A 20,715-nucleotide genomic window follows, 5' to 3' on the forward strand; every position below is an offset into this window, starting at 1 on the left:
TGTTACTTTCGACATCCGGTGTTCCCAACACCGGATGTCGAAAGCAACATCATTATATTCATTATCATAACTGCTTGTTGGAACCACCAGTGCAGTCCAGTAGACCAGTGCAATCTTCTTCTTTCCATCCTGTTACCCCTTACTCCCCAGCAGGGCTCAAATCTTTTTCTTCCACTGGCTCCGTTCTTGAGCAGCTTGGGTAGCCTCCTCCCACCCCATCCCCAATACACCCAGCTCTTGCTCCACAGAGCCAGTGCAATAGCTGTCTAAAACAAACGGTCACTAACTCGTTGCTTAGCCGCTACTGCTTGCACATTCGGTAGAAAAAGCTGCCTCCTTAGGGCAGGCATATAATTTCTACCACGATTTACACTTTACCTATTTAAAAATGGTAGAGTTCAATTTTGGGTCATTTCTGTCATCCTTCTGTCTTATTAAGAGTTACAGCTATACAGCATCAGATTGTTAGTCTAAGTAAGTTCGGGAAAGCTCTTAGGAATACAGTTTTAGATAAAATTTACCTTTATTATATTATTGAATAATTTTACGGTTTAGACTCACTTGTTTTTAGTCACTCGCGCGACATGTTTCGGAGCGCCTAGGTCTCCTTTCTCAAGCACTAGTAGCACACAGTGCGAGCAGCGTTCACGACGGCCGTGTATCGCGCACTAACCGTAAAATTATTCAATGTTAGAATGTCTCACAACAGTTTAAATTTATTATATTAGTTATTCTTTTTCTATATGCAATAATTTCACTAGCTGCAAGATAATTTTTGTGCCATCACGCTCCGCGATTGTCCATTTAGGGTCCTAGCTAAATTGTGAAACTTTGTACTATACTTTTGGAAATTTTGTTCTATACTTGCGCTATGGAATGTTCAATTTAGCTGGAACCCTAAATGGCTGAACATTCCCGTGTTGTGACTGTACATAGTGTACATCGTGAGTCGAAGAATAAATACATATTCAAATAAAACAAATTTCATTGTTTTCAGTATATCAGAACAAATCATGGATGAGATCCTCATGTCCTGTGCAAAAGAGATGCAGTTAGAGAATATCATTGAAGAACTATACAAAAGTGAGACACAGTGATTTTTATGCACTTATCATATATTTTGATGTTGAAATAAATGTATTTGGCTTTCGATTTCTTTTGTTACAGTTTCAAGTAGGTACTCGAAACGACACTATAAAGCAAAATGGGACAAATATGTTTGACTCAAAAGAAAAATAACAATACATTTCTTCTTTCTAAATTCGTATTTTTTTAATATAACACTTATTGAAAAATACATAAATAAGGCACTTAAACATACGACTAGGTTTATAATACCCAAATGCAGTAATAAACCACTTGCAAGCACATTTAACGGAGTCATTCTGATAATTAAATTATGAAAATAGTTTAACACTCACACGTCTTCGTCTTTGTTCAAACTTAACCGAAAAGAGTTGAGCACTTCACCAAACCTGGCCTTCTGCCTTCCTATGGTATCATTTTTGTCCATTTTGGGAGTTTTGGATATACTCTCCGTACTTGAGGCATCTGTTTGGTACGACTCTTCTGGAGTGGGTGGATTTGACTTCATCAGCCTTGGCTTTAAAAGCATCGGACCACCAGTGGCAAATATGTTCTCCAATTTGCTCTTCAAATCTGCTCTACTCATGCTCGTTTCTTCTTCACTCTCAGACTCTTTAGCCTCTTCTTCTTCTTTATTTACTGGTCGTAAACTTGACGCGTCTCTCGCCAGTAGTTCCTTTTTCATATTTAAGAAAATCTGCGGACGTTCACGGTTGTTCATATTGTATTCAGTATTCTCTATCACATTGCCAGTAGAATGTGACCGTCTGCCTGGCTTTATAGTCTGTTCTTCTTCTTGGTCTGCTATTTTAGTTTGATATATTTGCGACAGCTTAGACATGAAGTTTACCTGTCGGTCACTACCGAAAGTAATTGTCGTGTCATCCTGTGAGCTGTTAGATTTAATGCTTTCTCTATGCTTCTCCTCTTCTTGATCTGATACTTGAAGTTTCTGTTTATTAGGTCTAGATGAAATCGTATAAGCTTTCTTAAAATTAGGGCTCATGAAATAATTTTCATCAAAAGGTGGTGGCTCCGGGATATTTGGAATATGTTCTTTGATTTCCTCGACAGACTCCGTTAAAGCCGTTCTATCGATAGTGTCTGAATACCCAGATTCATCAGTCTGAGAGTTAGTATCGCTGTCATTGAAAGCGGTAACTTGTTCGTGTTCATTTTCTTCGTTTAGAACTTGAACGTTGTTATCATCTTCTTCACTTAACTTTGGTAGGTCCTCTCTATGGACTTGTGCTATTACATCATATTTAGATAACACTTGATTACCCAACGATGCGTCTGACCCGGCATCCGACAAATCACTTAAACTCTTTCTATGTGGTATGCATTCGGGTGACGTCGAAACTATTATTACATCATCTTCTTTTTCCGTAATTTCTCCATAACTGTCTATTCCTTTTACACTGTACGTGTCTTCTTCTGCTTGTAGTACTTGATCTAACAAATCGATTATATTAGCTTCTTTTTCCTCGTTATTTTCTATAATAGCCGCTTGTTGAACTATCACCTCCTCTTGGATGACATTTCTTACAACTTTCTCCTTGAATTCAATAGGGCTAGCAGGCCTTATTTCGCTCATTTCTTGTTCACTGTGATGGCCCTCGCCTCTTTTGGTACTACTTGCAGCGATAGTCTCAGGAGGGGTTGGGGACTCTATGATGATCTGAACAGGAGGTTTCCCGTTCTTGTGTGTGTGCGTGTCGTTGTACTCGTGGCGCTTATAGCAACACACGCAGATACAATATACTATTATACCTGTAATTAAAATAAATAAATAAATAAGGGTCCCAGCGCGCATAAGTTGTTAGAAATCGCGAAGCGTCTGGTTGACGTAACTGGTGACCGAAGAGCTGGCGGCTACCTCGCACAACGTATCAGTATTGCGATACAGCGGGGAAATGCCGCCAGCATCCTTGGTACAATGCCTGAGGGGCCTATAATATTAATTTCGTTTAGTTGTACAGTCACCTGCAATAATATGTTACTCTTCGAACGCCGCAAAAATATGTGACACGCTCTTATGGCTCTACGAATAAGATCGTGTCAGATATTTTTGCGGCCTTCATTGTGTAACATATTATTGCAGGTGACTGTACCACTGTATATATATTGTATGTAAATAAATGATTTATAAATTGTCAATAGTTTTGATGCCTTTTAACAATTGCTTTAATCTGCTCTGCTTCCGAATTTGAAATTATAGATTTACTTATAGTGATATTTTTTATTGTTGATGTTAATAAATCTATAAAAGTAATATTAACTACCTAAAACAACCCAAACAGCGACGCGAATCCAGGTTTGCACGTTGATCAACACCATGAGGCAGATGTTGATGTAGATGCTGAAGCACGGGATCACTGGAACTAGAGGAGTCTGAAAAAAGCATTGAATTTCCTACTGAAATATGTCAAAAATGAGTTAAAATTCCGAAACTAAAACAAGAATTTATGGAGCGCCCTTAGCGCGCGATAGAGCGCGTTAGAGCGCCATTAGCGCGCGATAGAGCGCGTTAGAGCACCATTAGCGCGCGATAGAGCGCGCGATAGTGCGCGTTAGAGCGCGTTAGAGCGCCATTAGCGCGCGATAGAGGACCATTGGCTCGCGATAGAGCGCCATTAGCGCGCTGTTTGTTTTAATTATATTTTCGTTATTTTAATGATATTTCCTATCTCTATCGTACTGTTCTGCCGATGATGCCGGCGGTCATAGACTAAGGCCCACTTGCACCATTCCACTAACCCGGGGTTAACCGGTTAGACCAGGAGTTGCCATGGTTAGCCATACAATTTGACACTAGGTTAATAGTTTAACCGCTTAACCCCGGGTTAGTGGAATGGTGCAAGTGGGCCTAAGAATCCTCTAGACCGAGTTTAGAGCAATTATTTCTTGCAACCGATGATGCCAAAAATGCGGGGGAGCGCGGGACGAGGTGAGCGAAATCCCGTGCCGTGATTGGTCCGTTCAAAGACACGGACGTCACACAAAGACACTTTCGACTCGAACATGGAGTAAAGTTACCGTATGAGTGGCAGAGGGGGTAGCGCGACTATGCTCAGTCTGGAGGATGTTTTGTCTGTGCCGGCGGTCAATGCCACTGTGCGAGCGGAACAGCAATATAATTATGCAAGTGCAATAGAGATAAGACATTGCTGGCAGTACTTAGCATGCTGAATTGCTCACCATAAAAGACACTTTCTCCTCGGCCTGCGGTTGCATCATCATCACAATCAGCAACATCAAGACGACCACGTGCAGCAGGATATACCAGACCACGCTGGTGTCGATGTGCACTGTTACCAGTACGGCGATCACGCACATGAATACTGGAATGGGTTTACAAAATTTTATTATTTTATGATGCGGTTGAAGCGGACTTGCGCGATCTCCATGCCGATAACTGGCGGGAGATGGCACGGGAACGAGACAATTGGCGTGTACTCGTATCGGAGGCCAAGACTCATTTTAAGCTATAGCTAAGCTATTTTATTATAACTAGTACGATGTTTCTTAATTTTGCAAGGCAGATATTTCAAGGAGCTCGGTAAAATTGTAAATATTGTAATGTTGTGGTATCACCTGTCTGGTTTCATGATGGAAACCGAAGGTAAGACCCTACATATTATAAATTGTCACTAAAACGACACAACCTTGAGTTTGGGCTATTATAAATTATAATTCATTAAAATAATAATTGAACATAGAATTAAAAACATTTTCTGTACTTCCGTACCTGGGGGTTTTCAGAAACAATGCTACCATTTAATTTTTTTTTAAACCATCAACTTTTGGGTTATTTGGACTCAGAATCATGAGTATTACCTATTGAATGAGATAAAGAAAAAAAGTGTCCCTAGTTTTTCATTCTGGGTGTCAGTATTGTAACGGTCTATACAAAATGTATGTGAAAATGCGTTACAAAGCTGACATTTTTCGGGACACATTTTTTTTTCCTTTAATCGATACATAGTTCTCGTGATTCTGAGTAGAAATAACCCAAAAAGTAATGTATATTCCAAAAAAAAGTGAATGGTACACTTTTAAGTGAAAATGCCCTACATGAATACCAATGATTCTACAGTGACTCGACCAAGAATTTAAAAAGTGGAAAAAAAAAACCTTTTACAAATAAGCTAGTCTAGATCCGATTGACCTATTTTACGCAGCTAAATCGAATGTAAATAATTTAGTATAACTTACTGTATAAACACAGCACAATGTTAACCAACCGCGAGCTACTGTCCGTGGCTTCTCGACTCCCGCAGTAGAATATCTGCTTTACAATGCCTTTCGATCCAGTTGATATCTTTTCTGAACGGTACCTGAAATAGTTATTATTTTTACATTATCCTTTATTTATTTTTCGTCTTAAGTTAGGTTGTCAGGAATATAAAAGGAAAATACAAAATCACATAAAAAACAATAAAAAATACATATAAACACATTATAAAAAACCTAACCTAGGGTGCCGCCGGCAGGTGGTCAGGGCCGCAGAGTGAGGAACCGACGTACTATACGCGCCGTGTCCAAAATTACCGCCTTACATTAATTACATGGATGGGTTACTTGATATTCAAACAGGATAATTTGACTACTAATAGTAAAGTCCGTCTTTGCTCGTATGCACTGACAATGTAGTGACGTAGGTCCTAAATATAGTGTGACAATTCGATATTTAACTCTCCTGGTTGATGGGCATTTTCATTTAACTTGTACAAGTTAAGCGTTTCAGTAACGTCTAACCGTTACATTCCTGACAAAATGTATGCGATTTGACATTGACCGTCAGTTTTGTAACGATTGCTAACCGGCCGTTAAAGGTGTTCAATTAAGTGAAAATGCCCTGATGTGAATTGAATACTTTGAATAGGTACCTATTACTATGGTGTACCTCCGTTTGACTATGGAGCCACGCACTAAAATAAATTACCCGTTTATATTTACATTTCGACTGATTCCGTCCCGATGTTTTTAAATGGTGTGTGGACTTTTTATTTTGCGTTTTGTGTTGGTGCCACATTACCAGGTTTTCAGAACATACTTCTTGATAATAATTTCGCACATTATGCCTAAAAATTGATATAAAACACTGTGTATTTACCTGAGTATTACAATACATGTAGCGACAATGGTGTATGACAGTAAGGTGCCCACACACATCATCATGACCAGCGCATGCAGTCCTAACAGACCGGCCAATAAAGCTGGAAGCAAATAACCAAACAAAATTAGTCCGGAGCTATAACGGTACAGTACAACTTAACCCTTAAGGCCCACTTGCACCATTCCACTTACCCGGGGTTAACGTTTACGGTTTACCCGCGGTTTACGGATACACTTCGACCCATAGGGGTATTTTGTACAATTGCCCCCTTTAGAAAGATTCTTCAACTACTGAAGAGCTTATTATAGTTATTATACATACATTAGGTGTCTTACTGTCTCTTCCTAATCTTTAATAGGGATAAGAGTTTTTTTTGCTTCTTGCTAAACGAGGGTAGGACTGAGCCTAATAGACCTTATGGAAATAAACATTTGTGACGTTCCACGAAAAAAGGTACCTTATGGCGGCTGGCGCTTACGTCGCATAGCGCCGCAATATTATTGGAGCGACGTTAATAACAGCGTAAGCGCCAACCGCCATAAGGTGTCTTTACCACTGGGACGTCACATTTAAATATTAAATACGAAAAAAAAGAGGAACTGTTTATATATACCTATGACAACAGACGGTACAAGTGTTCCAATGGCCGGCGATTTCTTGTTCTTGCTGATCCTCGAGAACCAGTGGAAGAACAACCCATCAGATGCCATAGCGTACAGCAGTCGCGGCAGAGGGAATATCGACCCGTACAAACTGGGAAGTCAAAGAGTCTTATTCAAAGTCTGTTTTAGGTATATCTCAGATAGGTATTAAAATGGCAATTTTATAAATAGCAACATTTACTAAGCACACAGCTACAATTCATAACATTTTAAAGTTGTGTAGTTTCATAATGTTAAATAATCGTGAAAGTTTAAATCAGTATTTTAAAGCCACATGGCTAGCATAACTGGACCCAAGGTAGAGCTGCTTGGAAACCACCAGGTTCAAACACCAGGGTGAAGAGTGTCAACAGTCGTCACGTTCCTGCCGTGAAGATACGTCAAAGAAGAAGATTTACTAACCAGTCTACCTGGCTTTGTACTAAACTGACGGTTTCATGGGTAGTAGATTGGTAAATGTAACCGTAATGTTAGTGTCTGGAATTTTTCAGATAACTCTACATCGAGTTACAGGATATTTAACCTTTTGAACGCCAATGACGGATATATCCGCGCCGCAGGTTCAACGCCAAAGTCCGATTAATCGGTCACAGACCACAGAGCAATATAGACCTACGTGCATATGCATAAAGTTCAATTTCAATTTTGACACTTCGGTGACGGGGCGTCTGAGTGACAACTTTTGTGTTTGACACGGCGTCGAAAACGTTAAACCACCTGAAGCAAATTTTGTATAAATCATTTGATTTTAAAATCGAATTTATTGTTTCTGATTATACCTATAGGTCTATCGTCAAAAATACATTTATAATTTTGCAATTTTAGTAACATTCCGTAGTTCGGTACACGGAAGCTTACATCCCACCAAGTTATTTTTACTCTGCACGTGGGACTTACCTGGCCGAAATACCAAAGATGGCGCCGACCAGCACCACCCACCGCCCCCAATCCCAGCCCACGTATGTAAACGCCGTCGCCACTGACGCCAATGAGTCCTGAACACAAATTCTTCATAAGATAATGGCCAAAACGGGTACATAGCACCTATCTTTTAATGCACCGTACAGTCAACGGTAAAAATATGGGTGTACAAATCATTTCAAAAATATGTCCCATAACTCTTATGTCAGTGAATTAAGAACTATGGGACATATTTTTGAGTAAGTTGTCTACACCCATATTTTTACCGTTGACTGTATAGTCTGTCCGACGGTTTAAGAGCTAAAAGCCATAAAACTTGTTACAATGGCATTTTTATTTCCATAGGTTTGAAGTCGTAATACGACATAGTGACAGATTCGACCCAAACCAATTCTGTTACAGCTTAGAATGCACTTTATGTTTCTTTAACAAAAGGCATCATCACTTTTGCACAGGGTTGTCAAAAATGTACCTAACATTGGAATGGAGTAAAAATAATACAACATAAAATTATTTAGTCATATATTACTTTATTAAAAATAATGTAATTATTCACTATCTGAGCTCTCAGTCACGTTAATAACGAAGCGTTGCTGATCTTGAAGAATAAATGTGTTCTCGATACCCTCAACATGACTAAAACATGCGGTCCATACATTATTAGCAATTTTCATCGTCTCCTCGCGAACTAATTCGACCACGTTAGAGTTTAGCTGTGGTTGCGTATTATTACGTCGTATTCTTTGTTTGAGTTCACTCCAAACCAACTCAATTGGGTTAAACTGGCAATAATAAGGCGGTAATCTTAAAACCGTGTGACCACTCTCCTTTGCCAATTCATCGATAACCATTTTTTTCTCAGGCTTCAAGCTTTGGACGCGATCTAACAGTGCCTTCTTTTTTATCTTCGGAGGTATTATTTGATTTCGTTCTTGTAAAAATGTTATTATATCAGCCTTTCTTGAAGAAGTATTCGGAATCTTTTCAGCTTGCCTGGAATGATAGGAGGCGTTGTCTAGCACAATAACACTATTTGGTGGCAAGTTCGGTAGTAATTGCTCTTGAAACCACTTTAAGTAAAGATTCGCAGTCATATCTTCATGGTAGTCAGCTGAACAGGTTTTAATATTCTTAGCAGATAAAAGAAGGGATCCTGGTACACTTCCGTGTTTAGATCCAGCAAGAAGTATTATAACGCGTTGTCCCCTGGAACAAGGAGCGTTAAGGCAGCATTTACCGGACGTATCAACCCAACCTTTCTTCACAATGTCGTGAGTGTCATACCACGTTTCATCTGTCACAACTATATTTCGACCTTCGGACCGAAATTCTCGTATTTTTTTAAATATTCTTTTCTGAGATCTACAAGTCGAGGTGATTCCATGATTTTCTGACGTTTGTCAAGGGTTTTATAGGAAAATCCAGTATGCTTTAGGTACTCACAAAGTGTCGTTCTGCCATAAGGAAAATTTTCATCACACTCTTGGATTTTTTTCAGAAGGCTATCAATAGTCACAACAATATTTTGTCTATAGCTGTCATAAATTATTCGACTTATGAGATCTTCTGTGAAGTTGTCAATTTTCGGAAACTTTTTTGCTTCTACGTTGGTATTGGTGGCTCTTTCACTTGTACCGAGACACATAATTTTTTTCACTATTGCATATGGCACCTGAGTAAGTTCAGCAGTTTTTTTTAATGCTGTGGGTCCAATTTCTCTAAAAAGTCCATTGTACACATTTTTGACTATTTGCTTACTTTGACTGTTTAAATGAGTTTGAGCACTTGTACCGGTTTTCTTTTTATCTACCCACGGACGAAACATTTTTACCAAAACAACTTAAATAGTATAAACACGTTATCACTAAATCAGTTCCAACGGAATACTAGATGGACTTTTCCCGTTTGTTGCAGCCCTACCCTCCAGATGTTTGTTATTGCATTTGCAATTTTAGTCATGCCATTTGATATTGAACCCTAATGCAAACGTTTACGTTAGACTTTCATATATGTAAGAAACCACTTATGCTCTTTTAACAATAGATGACTAATTAGCTTATCTTTATGGCTTTTGGCTCTTACGCCGCCGGACGAACTATACAAAACTTTGTTCAATCAAGCAACAGGAATTTTACTTAGGTAGAGTCTATGCGGAAAGAGAAGAGTCGTAGAATGTATGGACCCCCTTACATTCCAAGACTCTTTCCGCACAGACTCTATACGTGGTTTACATTTACAGCACTTACAATCAGTATCGATATTTAAGATCAATGTGGTGAATACTACCGGAATAAGGGACGACCGTCTACAGGCTCTTTCGTCGCTTTTAACTTGCGTTTCATACATTACTTACCTACTTACGTCGGTACGGTAGAGCAGAAGGAGCGAAGCTCTTCCTTTCTGACTGTCTGAGTGACGTACGTATATAAATACGAAAGTTCTTGCCCTATGACGGTCTTCCCTGCATACATTTTATATGCCGATATTCTCCGCTTGCCTTTAACCCTTTACCAGGCTGATAGTTCAAAAATCACAATCGAATGTCAGTCTTACTCATCGAAAATAGAGCACATGTTCGAAGTGCCATCTGTGAGAAATATATATCCCTTAGCCTGGTAAAGGGTTAAACAGTTAGTAACTAAACGTTTGATTAAAATTTAAGGCTCACGTGTAAATAGTAGGGCACCATCATTGTGACCACAATGGCTACGCTGGCATAGCACACGAACACCACCAACAGCGTAAGGAGGATGGCGTGCGGGATTGATCGACGAGGATTCTCCACCTGGGAAAATTAAATACCTAGATAGTATCATAGATTATCATCAATAAATAAGCCGATAATTCATCCACGGCTGGATTAGCCTTCCCCTTCCTGGATCTCCACTAATACGGTTCCCCGTCGATAACCCTCCTTCTGCCCCAAGGACCATCGGTTGACGAGCTATGTGTCCTGCCCATTACTATTTACTCGTAATTCTAGAAACTCTTTGGTAAACGTCAACTTATCCTTATCACTTAGCACTCTCATCAAAAATCGTAGGCTATTCAAGTTAGCGAATCAAATTAACGAATAGTACAGTGAGCCAATAAAGTGGTCTACCACTTTTCGACTCTATCAATCTATCTAATCAGATACCTAAAGCTTTCTAACTATTTGATTTATATGGTTTAATTAGTACATGTTAGAAGGTATATGTTGAATAGGTATCATGTTTAATCAGCGTATCTACATTGTTAAATTGATTAGGCATAGTAGCGTTTCATTTAGATGTTTCTTAAAGCTGATTTAGCCCAGTGACTATGGCCGCCGCCGCGGTTGTTCGCGTTTTAGAGCACCAAAAGCGGACGCGTAAGAACAAACGGGGCTCCCATAACATTCTACTTGTGTACATGTGTGTACGTTTGTCTGCCTATAATCCTAGGTTAAAACCAACCTCTTCACTAGTAGCATTTATGCTGTCAAACCCCACGAAGCCATAGAAGCAGACAGCGGCGCCCCGCAACGTGCCCCACACGCCGTATGGGAAAAACCCTCCAGTGCCAAAAGAGGGCGGGACAGAAGATTCAGGGATAAACCAGTTGTTTGCATCGGCTGAAACATACAACAATATAGGTTAGGTTATAGGTAGGACTTTCTGTTAAAAAGAAAAGCCCCTTAAACGACAACTTTTAGAGGTGGATCCTTTTTGCTAAACTACGTTATTTTTTTATCCAAAGTGGCCCTGACCTGAAATATGCCCGGCAAACGGAAACATGGTCGCCCTAAATTTACTTGGCGCCGTTTTGTGGAGCAAGAGCTGGGTGTATTGGGGATGGGGCTACCCAAGCTGCCCAGGACCGGAGTCAGTGGAAGAAAAGATTCGAGCCCTACACCCCAGCAGGGGGTAAACAGGATGGAAAGAAGAAAGAAGAAGACGTAATTTTTTTACGTTATTTTAGATTAGACACTCACCAGTGAAAGAGCCAGCTATGACGATGAAAACAATGACGATCATGTTAAGTATGGTGAACACGTTGTTCACTGTGGCCGACTCGCGGACCCCGAATGCCAGAAGCACTGAAACACAAATGTCATAATTATGCCTGATATTGTAAATTTACCTATATATGTTATTCTAAATTAGAGACGCCTTTAATCATATACATATTATTATGCGTAAAGAATAGTAACAAATTGTAGCCGGCAATATGATAGCTGAAGTAGATGGCGCATAGCTGTAAGCCCTGCGTAGTTAAATCATTGCGGCGTTTGACAATCCAGTTTCCGCATTAAAGTCTATGCTTTTGCTAGTCTATGCTTGTGAGGTTTTAAAATGACACGTTGCATCATCTGCCTCAATTTTCTCTGGCCTCAGCTTTGTAACTCGCATCACCTTCATTATCGAAATTTTAATCCATCTTTCAGGCCACGTTAATACGTTATTAACCATTTTACTAAAGTAGATGAAGCGCGGTGGTGGCCGAGTGGATATGACGCTCGACTTTCAATCCGGAGGTCGCGGGTTCAAATCCTGGCTCGTACCAATGAGTTTTTCGGAACTTATGTACGAAATATCATTTGATATTTACCACTAGCTTTTCGGTGAAGGAAAACATCGTGAGGAAACCTGCATACATCTGCGAAGAAATTCAAAGGTGTATGTGAAGTCCCCAATCCGCATTGGGCTAGCGTGGGGACTATAGCCCAAACCCTCTCGTGCTTGAGAGGAGGCCTGTGCCCAGCAGTGGGACGTATATAGGCTAAATTATTATTATTATTATAGATGAAGAGTAGATACCTCCAAAAGCGATGACAATCCCAAACGCAAAGAAGTCAAAGTACGTCGCGAGCAGGTCCCAGTGTAATGGCGCGACAGCCGTGAACCACTCCGACATGGCTTTGCCTACCATAATGTCCACGTAGAGGCTGAGACCGCGTGCCACGCTCGCTGCGCCTACGAAAAAATGTAAATGTATTATAGACCGACCGCTTAAATGAGTCCTCGCCTGCGCGGTACGGGGGCGACGGGGTAGGGCGACTAAGGGTGGCGGGGAAGGTGCGGGCGGCAGGGACCCGCTAACACCTTCCCCGCCACCCTTACTCGTCCCACCCCGACGCCCCCGTACCGCGCAGGCGAGGACTCATTTAAGCGGTTGGTCTAAGATATACTATTAAGAAAATGAAACGTTCAAATTAAAATTGTTAAATGTTCAAGAGAGGTAAATATATTATATTTAGTAGGTATATTCAGATTAATTGAATTGGTACTGGTCTTAAACTCGTAATATTCATTTTACATCACCATGATGGGCCGTCAGACGTACATTTGAAATCAATGAACAAAAGTAAGGACGCTAAGCATGAAGAATTTAGTATTTAACCGCCTGTTCCTATATCGCATGTGCATAATTATATTGCTATCGCGCTCGCACAGTGGCATTGACATCCGCTAGCATGAGCGGAAGAGCAATATACCTAATTACGCGCGTGTGATAGAGATAGGAACAGGCGGGTCAGTGTACTAAATTCTTCGTGCTTAGCGTCCTTACAATACAGTCAGCATTCTTTATTGCAGTAGGCCGAAACTATATGCAACAGAGAAACATTCCCGTTGATTCTACAGCCATTTCTTAAGATAAAGGTAATATAAAAAATAGTTTAATCAAGTAGGCATATTACAATGCGCTTATGAACGTCAAATAAACCTATATCAGCTCCAACCCTACACCTCTGCCCCGAGAAGATTTAAATCCCCCCTCAATTGGAGGAATCCCAATATGGGACCGGCAACAAACTCGGCGGGACACATCTTTTCAAAACATTATTACATCTTATTGTTAAATCAAATGGGTTAGGAAAATGAAAAGCATTAAAAAGTATCCTGTAGAGCTCAGCTTCCAAAATTCTACATCATAAAAAAGGGCTCACCGAACAAGGCTTCAAGTATCATGTTCCATCCAATGATGAAGGCGATCAGTTCTCCTGTGGTCACGTAAGTGTAGATGAAGGCTGAGCCCGCGCGCGGTACGCGCGCTCCGAACTCCGAGTAGCATAGTCCTGAAATTCAAGAGAGATTTTTTTAACAACCACTGTTTTTCCAGAGCCATCTCATTATGCCGTTGGGTGCTTGAGATTTCTTTTCATTTTTAACCAGAAACGTCACCTTTGAAACTTGCAGATCGTAACAAATCGAGAACAAATGCATGACTGCATATATCTAAGCCTGTTGTTGATATCTAACGCCCAGCATGTTGCCTTGCCTTAGCCCATAGTTGTCAGATCTGAGGCCCAAACATCTATAGACCGACCGCTTAAAGGAGTCCTCGCCTGCACGGTACGGGGACGACTAAGGGTGGCGGGGAAAGTGCTTCTACCTTCCTCGCCACCCTCAGTCGTCCCACCCCGTCGCCCCCGTACCGCGCAGGCGAGGACTCATTTAAGCGGTCGGTCTATAACAGGGAAAACTCAACACACCTGCAAATAGAGACGCAACGGCAGCGATGAAAAACGAGAGCACGACCGATGGCCCAGCGATGTCCAGCGCCACAGAGCCCACCAGGTAGTAGATGCCCACTCCCAACGTGCTGCTTACGCCAAGCGATGTTAGGTCCCAGACACTCAGGCATCTGAAACAGACCACAACACTCTCTTTAAAATCGTTTCGTCTGGAAGACCTAGATGCTAAGCGTCATATCCGCAAGACGCGCCCTATTAAGCCCTCCTACAAATACACCCACAACTCGACTGGTCAAGTCCATTGCGCATCGTGTAACCGCATCTTCAAGACCAAGTTTGGTTTTGCGAGCCACATTAGGGCATTTCATAATCCGAATAAGAATTGTTGATGGAATAGCCATTGCCGGATATGGCAAGGAAGGAAGAGAGAGAGAGAGAGAAAATCGTTTATTCAAGATCGTTTTGCTTGCTTTCATCGACTCCTATTCGTGGCCAACGTCAGGCCAAACCTATGTAGATAAGTAGGACTATCAGACCAAGAATCTTGATCGATCCACCGCACCGGTTATACATCTTTGTGATCAATGAAAAAGAGTCATAGTCCATCAATAATGTTGGTAGCCTAGCGGTAAAAGCGTGCCACTTTCAATCCGGAGAGCGTGGGTTCAAACCGCGGGTCGTACTAATGAGTTTTTCGGAACTTATTATGTAAGTTATGTTCGTTACGATAAAATAAAAATCATTTGATATTTTACCAGTCGCTTTTCGATGAAGGAAAAAATCGTGAGGAAACCGGACTAATCTGAACGAGGCCTAGATTCCCCTCTGGGTTGAAAGGTCAGATGGCAGTTGCTTTCGTAAAAACTAGTGCCTGGGCCAATTCGGGATTAGTTGCTAAGCGAGGCTCCCATGAGCCGTGGCAATAAGCCGGGATAAACGCTAGAAAAAGAAGAAGTCAATTAATAATGTTTTACATTATCAAGTTGCCAGCTTCAAGGAGCTTTACCTGGAATACCTTTCGCATTGTGATGGCCCGCAACAAGATTGCTCAACCAGGCTGCCCTATCAGGTCACTTACCAGACCACCTGCAACTTATACACGGTGTAACATGAGTAAACCGAATAATTTTAACCACGCATTTCTGAGGTCATCATCATCATCATCATCTCAGCCTATATACGTCCCACTGCTGGGCACAGGCCTCCTCTCGAGCGCGAGAGGGCCTCTGAGGTCAAAAGAAGTAAAAAATGTAATACGAGTTTAGGTAAATTTCGCCAAAAAAAATTTTTTTTTGGTTTTTTTTTCATTTTTTTTAATGTATTTGTATATAAAAAATAAATGTTATTGGTAAACTTGTGACTTAAAATTGATTTATAAATTTTTTTTCGTAGAACCTACTTTTTGTCAATGTGTTACTTGTCACTTTTTGACATCTATCAATAAGGATATTTAGACTACGTCCCATAGCAGCAGCATCACCATTAAAAAGGCCTTTTACACTATGTAACAATAAAAACTTGTTTTTTTTTAATTAATAATATCTCTGAAATTAGGCGAATTACAAAAAAGTTTATATGACATTTTTGTCTCTAAATATGATCAGGAATAATAATAATAATAACCTCCCATAACCCATTTCTTTGCAATAGCCCAGTCTTTTTTCCCCCCAAACTTAAACCATAGACCAGTATTCTGACCATATTCTTTACAATAGCTTCCAATGCCTGCTGAAACCGGTTCACGGGTATTTATTGATGTACCCGTGAATGGGTTCCAGCAGGCGTTCTACATGACATCAAATCTCTCCAAACGGCCTCTACGTGTTGGATCCATATCCCCACGCACGCCTTATAAATGACCGGGCTCGAAAGACCCGAGAGTTTTAAAACGGAGATACAAATAATAATAAATAAATAATAATAAATATTATAGGACATACAATAATAAATATTACACAGATTGACTAAGTCCCACAATAAGCTCAAGAAGGCTTGCGTTGTGGGTACTCAGACAACGATATATATACATAATATACAAATACTTAAATACATAGAAAACACCCATGACTCAGGAACAAACATCTGTATCATCATACAAATAAATGCCCTTACTGGGATTCGAACCCAGGACCATCGGCTTCGTAGGCAGTGTCACTACCCACTAGGCCAGACCGGTCGTCAAAAGGAATACGCTGTTAAAATTATTCGGTTTACTCATGTTACACCGTGTATACTATTCATATACTATTAGAACATTGATTGGCAGCGCCATCTCTCTCGCTAACTCGGTATAACCCGAGAAGATCCAGTTAGAAGAACCGAACCATACTGTTCTACCTTAGGGATGGCCAGGGGGCGCCATAAGCCTTCAGTAAGAAGTGCATATGCTTGGAAAAATTCGACCTATGCCGCTGTGGCCCGGTTGCCGAATGGCACAGACACCTGCCGCAATTAGCTGTGGACGCTGGTTCGATTCCAGCCTGGGGCACTGGAGGCCTTGTGGTCACTTTTTCTTAGTAGGTACCTATATGACATTTATTTCAGTTTACACCTGCAACTTGTTTAACTCCTTACCTCCTCAAGTTGCCAGTCTCGAGTTGCTCTGGCTGGAACACCTTCCGCCTTGTGATGGCCCGCAGCACCTTGCCCGCCATTGGTCAGCCAGGCGCAGCCACATTTGTCACGGCTACCACGCCACCTGCACCCAATACGATAATATGTTTTTTTTATTAGCCTATAGGAGTGTTCCACTGCTGGGCAAAGGCCTCCCCTCTTTCCCGCCATTTGGTCCTAACCGATGAACACTCCCGCCACTCTTTACAAAATGTGTCAAGGGCGTCCCGCCATCTCCGTTTTGGTCTTCATGAAACAAGTCACAGTGCATAGATCTAGAGAATCTATAATACTGTACTGCCTACATCTTCAGAGATTTGTTTAAAACAGGTACACAAAGAACCTATAAAAACTTACAAATAACTATTAACTCCGTGTTTTCATTTACGATAATAATGAAATCGGAATCTAAATCATTTTAATACTGATAAATGCGTACAACTTTGAATATTTAGATCGTAAAAATACTGATAACTTGAATCACGGTTTCAGCTGGTTATGATTATTGTTTGGTATGGTACAATTCCGTCAACGTCATATTTATGAGTCAAAGCGTCAGACAGAAGGATCATAAACTTTGTAGAGGAATAAGAATGTTTAGTATGCAGTTTAGTTCAGGAAATAAATGAAAGAAAAGTATTAATACCTACAGGCAAAGCTGAAAGCTGGCTGAAAGTATGAGGAAAGTATGGAGGTAACCTCTCCATAGCTGAAAGGTTAAATCCAAAGTATTAGTTAAATCTATAGGTACATATTCACTATGATTTTGTGATTAACTTAATTAGGTATAGGATATTAGCTGTCGGCGTAATCTAGCGATGTCACAGAAAAAATTATAGTACTAAGTACAGAAGACTCACTCTCTAACAAAACGCGTATGTTACGATCAGCACAGATATGGCCACTAGGTAGCGACAGCGCCACGCGCGGCTTATGGCAAACCCCAAAATTGGGGCCGAACGGATGCACTTTTAGCTACCTGTAGCAAAGCGACGAAATCGCGGAGTGAGACACGCCTAGCGATGTGAAAAATATTACCTATACCTACTTTTGAGTCAGATACACTAAAATAAAATAAGTCATATATATCCCATCAAAAACATAAATGTAATAAAGGAGAGCCAAGTTCAATACAAAAATTATGCTTGGCTGTGGGGTTCGCCGCAAAAAGAATGGAGATCTAAATGAGTGCCAAGTTCTATGCAAAATCCAAATATGTATTTATAGGAACAAAATAACATTATAAACAAGTATTAAACTCTATTTCTTTGCTTTATTGGATACCTATAACAATTGCTGTTATTAAAAAAAATGCGAGATCTTAAAGCAGGTTAGATTTGACTTGGCCTATGTGTTTACGTTAAAGATGTTTTGAGTTATAGAAGGGTCAAAAGTGGCACCAAGTGGTTCGTGTAATATTACACTTGGCGCTGGCTAGCCAGTTCCTTTGCTTGAACTTGGCTTGACACGCTGCCGCGTGTCTAGATACCTACATATCAACCGAAACGCGACCAGGGCGTCCACCTGGTACTGGTATCCCAATCTCTCAATAGGCATTTTGTTTGAATAATTTTTGGTCTAATTATCTTTCTACCAGCGACCCGCCCCGGCTTCGCACGGGTTACACAAAAGTTTTGTGACAAAACCTTAACAAATGATACACTTAAACCTTCCTCAAGAATTACTCTAATGATGCGTGAAAATCGCATGAAAATCCGTTCAGTAAGTAGTTTTTGACTTTATCGCGAACATACACACACACAAACAGACAGAGGCGGTGAGGGACTTTGTTGAGATGTATGTGTTATTTCCGTCCACTTGGTGTATGTGATACTTGTGATAGTACTTATGTAGAGTCTGTGCGGAGAGAATAGTTATGAAATACATATTAGCTACACTACATAACGTACCTAAAGTTATAGCTAACCTAAAAATCTTGGTTTGAAAAAAGAAAAACTTACAGGAATTGTCTCCATTACCCACATCTCGCGAACGCCGAGTGGCTCGCGCGCCGAGATACTACAGATAACAGCTGATAAGAGATGTTTCAGGAGATATATTAACACCCTGAATCGACGCGTGATTGCAAAACCATTCTCCTATGAAAAGAGATCGCTCTTTTGCGATAAGACCGCGGGTAGTATATTTTATTAAATTATTGAAGTGTGCATTGAATAGTTTTTTTGCAGAGGATTGATTTTTGTTGCGAAGGCTGATTTTAAATCATGAGCAGGGTAACAAAAGACTCTAAAAAAATAACGAGTGTGTCTAATATGTGTAAGTGTTGCGAGATTTGTAATATTTAAGAGGCTCAAAAACCATAAGGTGCAAGTAACTTTGGTCTCGTACGAGTAGTTCAAATGTCTGTCTGTACCTATAGTCACTCATTGTCAGTAACATGATCAATATCGAAAAGATATAACAAGAATGAACCTTTATTTTTTTTTATTAGGTACGGATGTACATATATTATTATTTATCATAAAAATAAATAAGGAACAAGAAAAAGAATAAACAATAAAAAAAACTGAATGGACGTTAGGTAGGTACGGTACGACTACGTTAATTAATTAGTACCAATATTAGGGTATGACCACATAAGAAGTGTGACAGCTTTTTCCTATGAAAAAGTGTGACAAGGGGGTCTATAAAATCAAAAATGTGTGCGTGTGGAAACCCCTAACTAGGTTCATTATTAGAAATATCATGTTCTAAGCACATTCGATATTACACATTCACAATATCAAAATATACACTGTAACTTGCAGTGGCGGCGCGTCCATGAAAGCCGATTCCCACCAGCTTGCCTGTTTTTGGACGTTTGAGCAGAGTTATAAAGGAAATATGTATGTAAGCCGTATTTATTTATTTATTTAAACTTTATTGCACAAAACATAAAAATAATGTACAAATGGCGAACTTAATGCCTAATGGCATTCTCTACCAGTCAACCATCGGGCCAAACAGAGACATGTAAAAATGGTGCAAGGAGAACAGAGGCATTTATTAGAACATTGGAAAACAACTGAGCAACGAACAACTAATAATTCTGATAAACTACATATAGAATACACAAATAAATATACTAGAATATATATAATTAATATACTACTACATATTTCATACATACTCATAATATATAATATATAATGATGGACACTACTCGAACTCTTGTTTCAGCAGATACTTATGTAGCAACCGCTTGAAAGCTAACTTGCTCGGGGCTTGTCTAATATTGAGAGGGAGTGAATTCCAGAGACGACTCGCCTGGACAGCAAAGGAGTTAGTCGTGAACCCAGTGCGGTGAGCAGGAATTGAGAGTTTGAGAACACGAGATGTACGCAGCTCACAGCCGGGACGAGGAGTATCAAACAGGAACTTATTCTTTAGGTATCCAGGAGCAGAAGGCTCAAACAAGATTGAAAATAGAGTACAAAGTATTCGAAGCGATCTACGGCGACGGATGGAGAGCCAATTGAGCTGGCGACGGTAATAGGAAACACGATCGTATTTACGCAGGCCAAAGATAAATCGTATGCCGTTGTTGAGGAGACGTTCAAGTTTATTAAGGGACTCTTGAGTGGCATTCGTTGTACACACATCGCCATAATCAATAATTGGCAAAATTAACGCCTGCATTAGTATTAGCCCCGGCTTGCCTATGAATATGTTTGACGCGCCGCCACTGGTAACTTGCAAATAAAAAAATCTCCAATATAGAGCCAAATCGGCACGAAACGGTAGAACGACCCATATTATTTGCAGGGTTAAAATCTTGTTAGTGATGGTAACAATTACACTGATAGCAGCTATACCTACTCGTACAACAATTTTACAGATAAGTCTGCTAGTGCTATCTCGTAGTAGCGAAG

At 40.3% G+C, this 20,715-nt stretch overlaps 2 protein-coding genes across 3 annotated transcripts in view; one reads left to right on the plus strand and one right to left on the minus strand.

The window, feature by feature from the left end:
• Positions 1 to 1,426, plus strand: part of LOC134669896 (uncharacterized) — a 94,407-nt gene extending 92,981 nt beyond the window's left edge. The window contains exon 22 of the mRNA XM_063527511.1: positions 998 to 1,426. Coding sequence (XP_063383581.1) covers positions 998 to 1,097 — 100 coding nt within the window. The 3' untranslated portion in view covers positions 1,098 to 1,426. The remainder of the gene's footprint in view (positions 1 to 997) is intronic.
• On the minus strand, positions 1,414 to 18,826 carry LOC134670326 (cationic amino acid transporter 2-like). Of its 2 annotated transcripts, XM_063528125.1 has the most exons (15): positions 18,805 to 18,826; positions 16,805 to 16,928; positions 14,249 to 14,400; positions 13,703 to 13,831; positions 12,573 to 12,728; positions 11,747 to 11,851; positions 11,229 to 11,386; positions 10,460 to 10,576; positions 7,768 to 7,865; positions 6,822 to 6,961; positions 6,206 to 6,308; positions 5,305 to 5,426; positions 4,288 to 4,430; positions 3,372 to 3,480; positions 1,414 to 2,859 (listed from the first exon to the last, which is right to left on the minus strand). In XM_063528125.1, exons 2-15 carry the CDS (start codon positions 16,882 to 16,884, stop codon positions 1,418 to 1,420), a joined length of 3,054 nt encoding a protein of 1,017 aa, XP_063384195.1. In that variant the 5' UTR covers positions 16,885 to 16,928; positions 18,805 to 18,826; the 3' UTR covers positions 1,414 to 1,417. The 2 variants fall into 2 exon arrangements, with proteins under 2 accessions (XP_063384195.1, XP_063384196.1); XM_063528126.1 differs by lacking the exons at positions 16,805 to 16,928; positions 18,805 to 18,826 and adding an exon at positions 15,205 to 15,262.
• Positions 18,827 to 20,715: the final 1,889 nt, after the last annotated feature.

Source organism: Cydia fagiglandana, chromosome 13 (genome assembly GCF_963556715.1).
Source record: "Cydia fagiglandana chromosome 13, ilCydFagi1.1, whole genome shotgun sequence".
Lineage (NCBI taxonomy): Eukaryota > Metazoa > Arthropoda > Insecta > Lepidoptera > Tortricidae > Cydia > Cydia fagiglandana.

What these genes read in the sequence shown, in the direction of transcription:
- LOC134670326 (XM_063528125.1), bottom strand. Translation starts at nt 16,884, where the DNA reads ATGGCGGGCAAGGTGCTGCGGGCCATCACAAGGCGGAAGGTGTTCCAG. An exon ending in GATACTTGAAGCCTTGTTCG is followed by an intron (nt 12,729 to 13,702) that starts GTGAGCCCTTTT and finishes ATTTTTTCGTAG; the next exon opens with GCGCAGCGAGCGTGGCACGC. An exon ending in CGCTGTTTGGGTTGTTTTAG is followed by an intron (nt 2,860 to 3,371) that starts GTAGTTAATATT and finishes TTTTAATTACAG; the next exon opens with GTATAATAGTATATTGTATC.